The following is a 13,244-nucleotide window of genomic DNA, read 5'->3' on the forward strand; positions in this document are numbered from 1 at the left end:
GATTCTTCTGGAGGGTTCTTAAGACAAAGAAGTGCATAGGTTGGCAAGTATGACCAGTAGCAAATATGGAGGAATTTAGAAGGAAGAGCAGTGTGTGGGGAAGGTTTCTAGGCCTTTGTCGCTGGAGCAAAGAATCAGTCCGAATGGAGTTTTTAGGTGAATGAGCCCAATTGGGCTGGCGGGAGGGAACGAGGCAGTGCTCGGACTAAGGCTCCTTCATTAATTTTTAATTGTCTTTTTCCCTTTTTGCTCCTTCTGTTTCCGTTTTACTATCAAAGATATTCACATTTGGACATTGCTTCCCAAGTCCTTTGTCTTAAGAGTTACACTTATTGGAAGATGTATTGAGTGAATGTGTACCAGCACCTATCACGTGGTAGGTAGAGCAACATGGAGCCCAGAGGCAGATGAGCGTGGGGCCCTCTCCTCCAAGAGCTTGCAATCCTCCCCCAAATGCCTGGAATGATATGCAATAACTGGCAAATTTATATGCAAATGTTTTTGTCTGTTTTCTTTTGATTTGCATTCCCTATTTCTGCTTCTCTGCCCTTTGGTGTTTGGATTTTTTTCCTGCCCTTTGTTTTAAGCATTGCTTTTACCCCTCCGAAGACACAGGCTCTGAAAGAAAGTTTCCCTGGCTCTCAGTTTGAGGTCTTAACTATCTTTTTTTTTTAATATATATTTTTTTTTTTGGAGAGAGAGATAGAGACAGCGTGAGCAGGGGAGGGTCAGAGAGAGAGGGAGACACAGAATCTGAAGCAGGCTCCAGGCTCTGAGCTGGCTGTCAGCACAGAGCCCGACGCGGGGCTCGAACCCACGAACCATGAGATCACGACTTGAGGTGAAGTCAGACGCTTAACCGACAGAGCCACCCAGGCGCCCCTGAGGTCTTAACTATCTTAAGAAAGCTGTATTTCCCTTTTCCTTCTCAGACTGAGAGTAAAACTCGGAGCTGCTGTTTCTCTTTGTAAATGTTTACTTAGAATCAACTAGGATGAAACTTGCCTACTCATTTGAGAGGAAACATGCTCTGTTTCAACCTCCTAATTTCCTTTTACCCATAGGGAAGGTTCCAGGCTTTGCCACAGGATTGACCTCCAGGGTCACACATGCACCTTGCCCTCGCCCCCACAGTCCCTCCCCACTGCAGACTCCATCTTCCTTCTCTTTTTTTTTTTTAATGTTTTATTTTATTTATTTCTAGGAGAGAGAGAGAGACAGCGTGAGCAGGGGAGGGTCAGAGAGAGAGGGAGTCACAGACTGAAACAGGCTCCAGGCTCTGAGCTGGCAGTCAGCACAGAGCCCGACGCGGGGCTCGAACCCACGAACCGCGAGATCATGACCTAAGCGAAAGTCGGACGCTTAACCGACTAAGCCACCCAGGCGCCCCTCCATCTTCCTTCTCTTAACGTCCTCTCTTCAGCACCTCCCAGCTACCTAGTGCCGTCACGAGTTTGTTCTATGCCTTCTGTTTTGTTTTGTTACATTACTCTTTCCCCTTATGAGTCGTTTCTGGCAACAGCACCCCTGAATTCTTGGCTCAGGACACCAGCCTGGAGCAACTCAATACACTTTTTATCTTGTATCTTCCCCTAATTTCTCACATGATTATTCTCTCCCTTAAGCAACTCCTGCGTAGCACCCATGACTTCTATGTCCTATAAATCTACAGGAAAATATTGAAAGTCTAGAATGTTCTCTGTTCCCTCATTCCTGGTTCTCCAGGGAGGACCCAACCCACCTCTTGCCTCTCACATGCTTGGAAGCAGATGTCGGGTCCCCAGCAAAACAGGGTCAGCCTCCTCAGTGGGGGAAAGGTCAAATTTGCTCAGACATGTTAAGAAGAGATTTCACAAGCATTTGGCTGAACTTGTGCACTAGTATCTAAATCTTGAGTAATATAGAGTAAAAAATTAAAAGGCAGCCAAACAGCCCTTTGGCTCATCTTTGGGTCCCTTGAGGTGTTATGAAAGCTTCGTTTTGTCATGTTTATTTCAAAAAAAAAAAAGCTAAAAATGAGACTGAGCCTAGATTTTGCCCAACAGAAGGCTTTCCTATTTCCTCGGCTGAGGAATGAGGATTCCAAGACTCTCTGGAAGGACCCCTTGAACTCTGGAAATCCTGGGATTCCACCTGCTGCTTGGCGCTTCTGGGCGGGGACCTCCGGCTGCTGGTGATGCCCTGTGTGATGTCACAGGGCTTTGTGACACAGCCTGATGCTACATTATGTGCAGAGGCTGGCAGGGCAACCCGGTACAATCAAGTATTTGCTCAGAATCCAGACACCATCAAGTCAGCCATTCAGAAAAAAAATCTCATCTTTCAGATCGTTCAGCCCAAGCTCCTGCTTAATTTCACCCATGACTCAGTTTAGACAACATATCAACTACAGAGTGACCAATGTCTAAACGGTAGGTGCGTGAGCTCAGTGTGCTGAACAAAGTTGGGGGGCAGGGTGCCTTCCTCCTGCAGTCAGCGTAAGCGGCACATCAAATCGCTGAATTTTGAATGGGATGCTGGCTCTGGAGATTAGGATTAAGAAGATCTGATTTTTAAAAAGAGGCTATGGCTATGCCCCTGTAGAGGTAGACTGAGCAGTATAATGACTTCAGTTCTTGAAAATCTGATTACTTATAGAAAATTTAATTGTGACATCACCTAGAGCCTAGCCATGTTTTCTTGACCCTAAAAACTCACACTTTGAAACAAACTCAATGATGGTGAATCCAGATTTAGTTTAGGGCTTTAGGTTTTCAGCGTGTACATGTGTGTGTGCCTGTGTGTGCGCATATGCACGTTTGGTGGGAGTGGGGGTGGGGGAGAGATGAGGTGCATATTCCAGAGAACCAGGGGCAGTGCTGCCTTAAGAGCACATAGTGTAAGAAAGCTTACATTAGTAAAATTAAAAAAAGCGGAGGAGGCTAATTTTCCTAAGCGTTCACATGTAGAGAATTTCCTCCAAATTTTCTTAATATACTGAGAATCCTTCCAGAGAATATGGATTTATTTTCTTTTCCAGTAATAATCCTATTGTGACCCCACATGTGTATTTTCTATATGCGATCTTCCTCCTCTCGCTTATAGTCTGCATTAGTTTCTTTTTTTTTAAATTTTTTTTTAACGTTTTATTTATTTCTAGGAGAGAGAGAGAGACAGCATGAGCAGGGGAGGGTCAGAGAGAGAGGGAGTCACAGACTGAAACAGGCTCCAGGCTCTGAGCTGGCAGTCAGCACAGAGCCCGACGTGGGGCTCGAACCCATGAACCGCGAGATCATGACCTAAACGAAAGTCGGACGCTTAACCGACTAAGCCACCCAGGCACCCCAGTCTTCATTAGTTTCTAATTGCTTTTGATGTTCGGTGAAAGTTAAAACAGCGTGAAAATGTGACTTTCAATCACACGAAGTGGAGTTAATGGAAGTTAAACACCTTCATTCTCTTCCCACTTATTTGAATCTGCCCATTTCTCCCAGTTACAGGCTATCTTCTTCTCTTACACATTTGACACTTTTTCTTTGCATGATCAAATATTGCATTTTTGAAGTATAATTTGTCCAGTCAATGGGACTTCATTGTGCAATCAGAATTTTTGTCAGGGTGTTAAATCATATGTCTTGGGAGAATGCTCCTATTTGAATAAATGGCCCAATTTATTATTATTATTATTATCATTATCATGTTTTATTTTGAGAGAGAGAGAACATGTGCACACGAGTTGGGGAGGGGCAGAGAGAGAGCCGGAGGAGGGGGAGAGAGGGAATCCCAAGCAGGCTCCACACTCAGCTGGAGCCTAATGTGGGGCGGATCTCATGGACCACAAGATCACGGCCTGAGCAGATATCAGGAGTGAAAGGCTTCACCGACTGAGCCACCCAGGCGCCCCTACCCCAATCCAATCTTATCCCCCCTCCCTAGATCTAGGATCCTCAGGACTCAGCCCATGCTCAGGGCCCTGATCCAGCTGGATCATGATGCCTGGGTTCTGCAGTTCCTTGGGGACACTCTCCTCCCTGAGCAGGACTAGCACATTCTCAGCCAGGCTATTCTGTCACTTGACCCTAATTATTGATCTGGTGGCCAGGAGAGGACGGGGGAGGGGGAATCCAGAGGGAGGGCATGTGTGGCTTGAGAAGCACCCTGAAGGAGAGGAGCATGGGTCATTTCTGTAGGTCCAGAAGGTGGATCCACATGGCTCTCCACCCACACACCGCATCCCAAGTCTTAGCATCTCCCTCCTTCCCTGGACAGAAGACTAGCCATGGTTGAGAAGTCACCTTCCTTGGAATATAGCTGCCCTATATCACCAAGGCCTGCACACGATTCTCAGCGTTCCCTGCCCTTTGTGTGTGGCTAAGGAGGTCACATTAATACTTTGCCTTAAGTGTTGACTACACCCTCAGCCTTTCTTTGCCTTTCTCGAACGCATCTATAGCACCCAACAGCAGACATTTTGATTCCTCGGCTTTTATAATTACTTCTCCCTGCCCCCATCTCTCAAATGTACCAACCAGAACGTTCCTTCCCAGTGTTCCATCCCTTCCTACTGGTGAAGCTGTAACAAGCACAGCACTCCAACCTGCTGCAGGTTATCAGAACACTGCCTTTCCACCAGCGGGGGTGGGGAGGGTGTGGGGGTGGGGCTCAAGGCCTGCCGGCTGGCGGTGATGCACCCCCCAAATCCCATTTTGGTGTCTGTTTCCCAGGACCACCCCACTACCAACTGTTGCAGGTCAAGTTCCTCAGGAAACAGACTTCGAAACTGAGATTTGCGTGCAGGCCCTTTATTGGCATGGGTTTGGGGAACAACACTTGCAAGCAAAGGAAACCGGGTCTAGCAATGTTACTCTTAAAAAAACACAAAACAAAAAAAAAACAAAAACGCTCCAGGGAGGCTGGGTGGTTCAGTTGGTTAAGCCTCCGACTCCGCTCAGGTGGTGATCTCACAGCTGGTGGGTTCGAGCCCCGCATCGGGCTCTGTGCAGACATCTGGAGCCTGGAGCCTGCTTGGGATTCTGTGTCTCCATCTCTCTGCCCCTCCCCCGCTCGTACTGTCTCTTGAAATAAATACACATTAAAAAAGAAAAATAATAAAACTGTTGGTTATTGTGCCAGCAAAAAATGGATTTATTTGGTAATAGCAGAGAACTGCAGTCCCGCACAAGCGAGCTAAAGCAAAACCATGGGCCGGTCTGGAGAATTAAAGAGGCTCTTTGATAGAGGAAAGGGGGAGCTTCGGGAAGGCTGTTGTCAACTAACATTGGAGACAACTGGGCGTTCAAAGTATAGTGGCTTCTCATTGGCTGAGCTGTGACTGTCCCTCATTGGCTGGGCTGTTGCCGGGGAGGAGGAAACCTCCCCTCTGCCGCCGGGATGTGGAGTACTGTCCCCTGCGAGGCGCTCCAGGTGTGGGTCTACAATTGACCAGGCGCGCTGGGCGCCAGAGCTCCCCCTGCCGGCCTCCTGGCGCCATTCTGAACGAGGTTTCCTTTCCTCAATTTTCACGAGAGAAAGAGGCTGGACGGTGATGTGGTTGCCACGGGGACCCCTGCCAGCCCCATGGAAGGCTCTAGGTGGGCTGGGCGAGTCTTCGGAGTCATCTAAAGTTGAAAGAAGCGAGATGGGCTCGTCGGCCAGTCTTTAAACATGAGTTCCCTCAGGGAGGGGGAACCTTGGACAAAGCAGCTTGCCCCCACCACTGGCACCTCTGGGCAAGGGACTCGGCCCTGAGTCAGTACCCCGGGCAGCGAGGTCCCGAGCAGTGACCTGGTGGCCTCTCGCAGCGCCACTGCATAAGACGTTGTATCCGGGTGTGTTCAGGTGTCTGGGGGGCAAGGTGCTGCCCTGGTGGTTTGATGCCATGGAACTGTGGTGGGTGCTGAGTTCCGTGGGGGAAGCGTTGTCTCTGCGGTGACCTAGAGCAGTAAGAGCCAGGGCGGGTGTGCAGGCTGGTGCCCAGTGCTGGCCCGAGGTCAGAACTGCAGAAGCCCGCCTCTTCCCTCGAGTCCGAGAAAGATAAAGATGAGAACCGATTCTACATGGTCAGATGCCGGGAAGACACTTGAAAGGGTCGGAGTGTGAGGAGGACCAACACCAGAGGGTGCCAGAAAGAGGGCGAGGCTGGAGAGCTTGGGGTTCATGTCCTTGATTCCCTCTGGCAGCTGCCGGATGTCACGTGCTTTAAAGGGTTGGGTGGGAGAGAAATGGCTGCTCTATACGCATGTGTGGACAGTGATGCCATTTGATAGATGCAGTTTGGAATCCTTATTTTTAAAATGTTTATCAAAGTAATGCGCACGTAAAAAAAATTAAATTAAAAAAATAAATCTTATAAAGAGAGTCAGCAGGCCCCTACCTAATTTCCACCCTAATCCCCAGTACATTTCCCCAAAAGCAATGACTATAGACTCTCTTAATATATTTCTTATGACAGTTAAACCTTCATCTTTTAAATAATATTCTTCGGCTTCTGCTTCTTGGCTTATTTTACACAATAACTTCATTTTTCTTCCATGACTTCCATTTTTAAAGTCTTATTCCCTCCCGCTCCAGGGCACCTGGGTGGCTCAGTCAGTTAAATGTCCCATTCTTGATTTCGGCTCAGGTCATGATCTCACAGTTCATGAGTTCGAGCCCTGTGTCAGACTGCACTGACAGTGTGGAGCCTGCTTGGGCTTCTGTCTCTCTCCTGCTCTCCCCCCCCCCCCCCCCCCCCCGCGCTCTTGTTCTCTCAAATAAACAAATAAATAAATAAACATTTAAATAAATAAACATTAAACATTAATGTTAAATAAATATTAAACATCCCTTAAATAAACATTTAAATAAATAAATAAAAATCGTATCTTCCCTATGAAGCTATGTGATGTTTTGATTAATATGGTAGCCAGTGTCTACATCTTCATCACTCTACAAACATTGTTCCTTAATTTTTACCACCAGAGAGGACATTTACTTGCACTTCCCTGCCCCAAATAATCAAATCTGATATTCTTTTGACCCATCTCCTTTTGGGTGGGGGGCGCTGAGTGCCAGAGCTCCCTAGAACCCCCATTCCAGTGTGGGCTGCCTTCCCTTCCTGGGCTGGACCCACCATCCTGGGCCATGTCTTCTTAGTTTTACTCTTTGTTTTGCTGACATTTGCGATCAACACATAGTTTCCCAAAAAAGGATCTATGGAGTATAATTTTTTCTGAGTCCTTTGCAGATCTAAAAATATCTTTATTCCACTCTCGAGCCTGATTAAATTTTGCAGAGGTATAGTTTACGTGATGGGTTGTGAAGCCATTTCTCTGTAGTATTTAAGAACCCAGTGTTGATGTTGAGAAGTCTGATAGCCTTCCAATTCTCTTCCTCCTGTATGTCACCTGTTTTCTGCTACACCTGAAAGCCTTTAGGATATTTTTACATTCATTGCACTGGGCATTCTGTGAGCCCTTTTAAGAGGTTCTGGGGAAAATATTTGCATAATTTATTCAATAATGTCCTCTCCTCTCTTTTTTCTCTGATCTCCTTTTGGAATTCTTTTTACTAGGTAGAGGTTAAATGCCTGGCATGAAATATCACATCTCTCAGTTTTGTCTTTTGTTTTCTCTGATGTCATTTTGCTGTGCCTTCCAGAATATTCCTCTCACACGATTTTCCAACCTTCTAATAGTTAAAAATTTTTCCCAATCAGGTTTTAAGTGTCCACAGCCTCTTTTTGTTCTGTAATCGCTGCTTTTTCAAAGCCTGCTTTCCTGGTTTTCTGAATGCAGTATCTTCTTAGCTCTCTCTCAGCCATCAAAATCAGTGTTTTGATTTCTTTGAAAGCTCTCACTTATTTGTTCCCCTTTCCTGGTTCTCTGATATTTCCTTTCTTTCTGGGGTGTTTCTTCAAATGCATAGGTCAATCCTTGGAATTTGTATCAGTTTCTTAGGACTGCCATCACAACATACCACAGATGGGGGGGTTACAGATATTTCTCTTCTCACCACTCTGGAGCTGGGAAGTCCAAGATCGAGGTGTCCACAGGGTTGATTTCCTCAAGGACTGTCCTTGGCTTGCAGATGGCCCTCTTCTCGCTGTGTACTCATGTGGCCTTTCCTCTGTGCGTGCACCCCTAATGTCTCTTCCTCTTCTTCCAAGGACACTGGTCCAGCTGGATTACGGCCCACCCGTGGGGCCTCATTTAACCCCAGTTACCTCTTGAAAGTCTCCAGATACAGTCCCACGGGGAGGTAGTGCTTCGACATACGGTTTGGGGGAGGACACAGCTCCCTGCATAACAACATTCATTCCGATTGCAAAATGGGCCACTAACCCACTGATGGGAATCTCGGACTCTGGCCACAGGTGCTCTGTCTTTAAGGGGACACACGGGATTGGCTGCTTCGCCGGGCACACGTTTCCATATGTGGGACCCATCTTCTCACCATGGAACAATGTTCCCATCTCCTACTCAGGTATAGCAACCTGGCTGCCGGGAGCCTGTGTGTGAGATGGGAAAATGATGAGGGTGATCAAACCTTTTGAATTCAAGGGACCCCCTCCCCCTTGACTTCGGCTCCAACCTTGTCTCATGTCTCCAGAAAAGAAATTGCCAGGCTCTGATCTTAACTCTTCTGTGCAGGGAGGGGTAAAGAGAGCTGCCTGCTATATATATGAGAGAGCCACACCCGGCCTGCCCCCAGCTCCCAGCCACTCTGGGCGTTCACCTTGGAGCCCTCTCGCTGCGCACTTGGGGGCCTGGCCTCCTCTGGCTTCCACGCCGTTACCTCCTGTCCAGCAGCTTGCTGCCTTCCAAACCTGGGTTGAAATCTCATGCACACTGAGGTTCCCTCAACCACTCTTCTCCCAGGAGAGTTTTCGGATTTGTCTGCATTCACTGTTGAATCAAGAAGGAGAGGGCACAGACACACATATTCAATCAGCTCAAAAGGAAGACCTTTTTTTTTTTAGAAAGTATGAAATATTTCTAATGAAAGGGAAATATAGAGAAAAATACCATGAACTTTCTGTGTACATGTCATCAGGCTTTATCATCCAACCTTATAAAAATTTTGCCCCATTTACTTCAGAGATTAAGAAATAAACCTTAGGAACACAGTGAGGGCCCTTCCTTCGTCCCAGTGCCCTCCCCCCACAGGAGTAATCACCTCCTAAATTTGGTATGTTTTCCATATGCATTTAGGCAGCATCACACCCTACTTGGTCTTTTGTGCAACATTATGGTGTTTACAATATCGATACACGTAGCTCCAGCCAACCTGTGTTGAGGGAATAATTCACTTTGTCCATTCTCCTGTTGAGCGAAACAAGTTGCGTGTAGTTTCTACTACAAACATTACTGCACTAGACATTCTTTAACACATGATTTTATGTCTTTATTTTATTTTATGAGACAGAGACAGAGAGCGAGCAGGGGAGGGGCAGAGAAAGAGGGAGACACGGAATCAGAAGCAGGCTCTAGGCTCCAAGTTGTCAGCACAGAGCCCAACGCTGGGCCCGAACCCCTGGACTGTGAGATCATGACCTGAGCCGAAGTCGGACGCTCAACTGGCTGAGCCACCCAGGCACCCCTGCAATAGACATTCTTGCACGTATCTCGGGATACGTATGAGGGTCCCTTCAGGCCATGTTCCTAGGGATAGAATTTTAAGCACACCATTTGTATACATTCAACTGAAGTAGATATTGTCAGAACGGTTGTGCCATTTCATAGTCACATCAGCTGCAGACCGATTCACGTTGTCCACTTTCTTTCCAGCACATGAGATTGTGTGCTTTTATATTCAACAGGCTAACTGGTATCAAATCAGATTTTTTAAAATAGAGATTTCGACTAACACTAACATGGACTGAGCATGGATCAGGAATGAGTAAACTTTTTGCTTTCTTTCCCTTAGCGGTAGGCTCAGGAGTGCGGGCCAATTACTTGAAACGAGAGCGTATGTTTTATAAGCATGTTATACATTTTGATCTGAAGTGATCTTCTGAATACCAGTTTTAAGAATTTTCGCTTATAGAAAATGAGATAGATTTTATTGTATCAAAGTATATGATGAATACATAGAAATGATAGAAAATTGAACTTAAGCCAAGTAGATGATCTCTAAGTCACAGAAGTATCTAATATAGCTTCTCTTAAATCCTTCTGATTTAGGAAATTAAAAAATGAGCCTTTGAAAATGCTAGGTTTACAATGAGAAGCATTATAATTCAAAGTTTATTGTATGGATCCTTGACATTTGGGATCTGGATAGCTCTGTTGTATGGATTTATTCACCACAATCATGTGAGCAACTTGGAAAAGAAAACCCAGGAGCCTGCCTTAATTTGGTCCCTTGAAAAAAAATTGCATCGACAAGTTACCCATGACTCAGAGCAAATGCCAAGACCATATGTGAGATTTGTAAGGCCTGACGAAGATGAAACCAAAGAACGGAAACCTGTTTTAAAATTTAGTAAGTATTTTGATTTTCTCCATTAGCCATTTTAAGGGGAAAATACACCATAAAAATATATAAATTATAAATCATTTTATATATATATATATTAGGGAGAGCACAAAGGGGGGCGGGGCAGAGGACGAGAGAGAGAATCTTAGGCAGGCTCCACACTCAGCATGGAGCCCAATGTGGGACTTCCTCCTAATACCCTGGGTTTATAACCTGAGCTGAAATCAAGTCAGCCACTCAACCAAATGAGTCACCCAGGTACCCCACAACATTATATATTTTTAATGTATTTGGAGATACTCTGCAATGAATCACAGTGCTACAGTAAATATGGATTATAAGGCTTTGTGTGGACATATTTTGTTTCTCTTATGTAAACACCTAGGTTTGGGACGGATGGGATTGTCACCCTACTGTACTCTTTAAATTCTCTTTTGAGTGGTGTCATTCAAGAACAATTTTATTTTATCCTTTTATTTTTTTTTATTTTTACTTATTTCGCTTATTTGTTATCTATCTATGTATCTATCTATGTATCTATGTATCTATGTATCTATGTATCTATCTATCTATCTATCTATCTATCTATCTATCTATTTTTGACGGAGAGAATCTTAAGTAGCCAGCATGGAGCCCAACTCAGGGCTCAATCCCACAACCCTGGAATCATGACCTGAGCCGAATCAAGAATCAGATGCTTAACCAACTGAGCCACCCAGTCGCCCCCAAGAAGGACAATTTTAAATTTTGATGTTCTATCCATCCTGTTTTCTTGTATGGTTCATGTTGTTTATGCCTTATCAAAGTAACCTTTGCCTACCTCACGTTCACAAAAGATTCCATTCTGTGTTTTCTTTTAGACATTTTAGGTTTTAGATTTCACTCTGTATTTTACATTAGGGCCACAGTCCATTCTAAGTGAATTTCTGTGATGCTATGAGGTAAGAATCAATGTTCATTTCCCCCATGTGGATATCAAGTTCATCCAGCACCATTTAATCTTGTCACCTCTGTCAAAAATCAACAGACTGTTTTTGTTGGGTCTCTTTCTGAATTCGAGTCTCATTCTTTTCAAAAATTGTTTTGAGGCACCTGCGTGGCTCAGCTGGTTAAGTGGCTGACTCGATTTCGGCTCAAGTTATGATCTCACAGTTTGCGAGTTCGAGTCCCACATCAGGTTTTGGATTTACAGTTCAGAGCCTGCTTGGGATTCTCTCTCTCCCTCTCTCTGCCCCTCCCCAATGCTCTCTCTCTCTCTCAATAAATAAATAAACTTGAGGGGCGCCTGGGTGGCTTAGTTGGTTAAGCGTCCGACTTTCGCTTAGGTCATGATCCCGCGGTTCGTGGGTTCGAGCCCTACGTCCGGCTCTGTGCTGACAGCCAGCTCAGAGCCTGGAGCCTATTTCAGAGTCTGTGTCTCCCTCTCTCTCTGACCCTCCCCTGCTCACGCTGTCTCTCTCTCTCTCTCCTAGAAATAAATAAAACATTAAAAAAATTTAAAATAAATAAACTTGAAAAAATTGTTTGGTTATTCTAGATATTTTGCTTGTTCATATAGGTTTGAAAAACAGTTTATCAATGTCTACAAAAAAAAAAACCTGCTGGGTTTTGTTTTGTCTTGAGAGAGAGGGGCAGAGAGAGATGGAGAGGGAGAGGGAGAGGGAGAGAGAGAGAGAGAAAGAGAGAATCCCAAGCAGGCTCTGCTTTTGATATGTTGAATTTTCATTTTCATTCAATTCTATATATTTTTATATTCCCTTTGAGACTTTCTCTTTGGATTATTTAGATTATTTGGAAATAGACTATTTCCAAGTCTTTGGATAATCTTCTACTGTCTACTACTGATAGTCAGTTTGATTCATTTATAGTCAGAAAATATGCTCTGTATGATTTCAATTCTTTTAGGATCTTTTTGAGGTTTGTTTTATGCTCCAGGATATGGTCCATATCTGGTGACTGCCCCATGCACGCTTGAAAAACAACGTGTGTTTATTCTTGTTGGCGTACAAGTTTTTTATGTCCTCATCAATTAGACTCTGTTGGGTGATCGTATTGTTCAGTTCTTCCGAGTTTTTGGCTAGTAGTCTTGTCAGTTGCTAAGAGTGGGGGTTGAGGACCCCAACTGTATTTCTGGGTTTGTCAGTTTCTACTTTAACTCTATCAGCTTTTGCTTCGTATATTTGAGACTGTTTTTTGATGTGTTTGTATTTGGAATCAAGTGTTGCTGGTGCACTGATCTTTTGATCATAATGTAAGTTCTCTCTTTGTCTCTAGTCGTTTTCTCTGGTCTGTTTTATCTAATAATATAGTCACTCCTGCTTTTCTTTTTTAAGTGGGCTCCATGCCCAAAGTGGGGGGTTAAACTCAAGACCCTTGGATCAAGAGTCACATGCTCTACCGACTGACCCAGCCAGGTGCCCCAGCTGCTTTTTTGATTAATATTTGCAAAAGTATCCTTTTGTGTCCTTTTAATATCAATCTACCTGTGTTTCATTGAAGTAAGATAGCGTATTATTGGGGCGCCTTGGTGGCTTAGTCGGTTAAGCATCCAACTTCAGCTCAGGTCATGTTCTCACAGTTCGTGAGTTCAAGCCCCACGTCAGGCTCTGTACCGACAGCTCTGAGCCTGGAGCCTGCTTCAGAGTCTGTGTCTCCTTCTTTCTCTTTCTGCCCCTCCCCCAATTGTGCTCTGTCTCTCTCTCTCTCTCTCTCTCAAAAATAAACATTTTTTAAAAAGTTAGCATATTATTGGAACATTTTCTAAATCTACTCTGTTAATCTATGCTTTTAATTGGTACGTTTAGATC

General features: G+C 44.8%; 1 protein-coding gene across 4 annotated transcripts in view; it reads left to right on the top strand.

Annotated features, from left to right (window-relative positions):
* The first annotated feature begins 2,241 nt into the window (after positions 1-2,241).
* The window catches only part of GALNTL5 (polypeptide N-acetylgalactosaminyltransferase like 5), a 61,898-nt gene continuing 50,895 nt past the window's right edge, over positions 2,242-13,244 (top strand). For all 4 annotated transcript variants that reach the window (XM_039230692.1, XM_039230690.1, XM_039230691.1 and 1 more), the window contains exons 1-2: positions 2,242-2,411; positions 10,143-10,443. In XM_039230692.1, the coding sequence (XP_039086623.1) occupies positions 10,182-10,443 (262 nt within the window). In that variant the 5' untranslated portion in view covers positions 2,242-2,411; positions 10,143-10,181. The remainder of the gene's footprint in view (positions 2,412-10,142; positions 10,444-13,244) is intronic.

Source organism: Hyaena hyaena, unplaced genomic scaffold (assembly GCF_003009895.1).
Source record: "Hyaena hyaena isolate Hyena2069 unplaced genomic scaffold, ASM300989v1 scaffold_50, whole genome shotgun sequence".
Taxonomy (NCBI): Eukaryota; Metazoa; Chordata; class Mammalia; order Carnivora; family Hyaenidae; genus Hyaena; species Hyaena hyaena.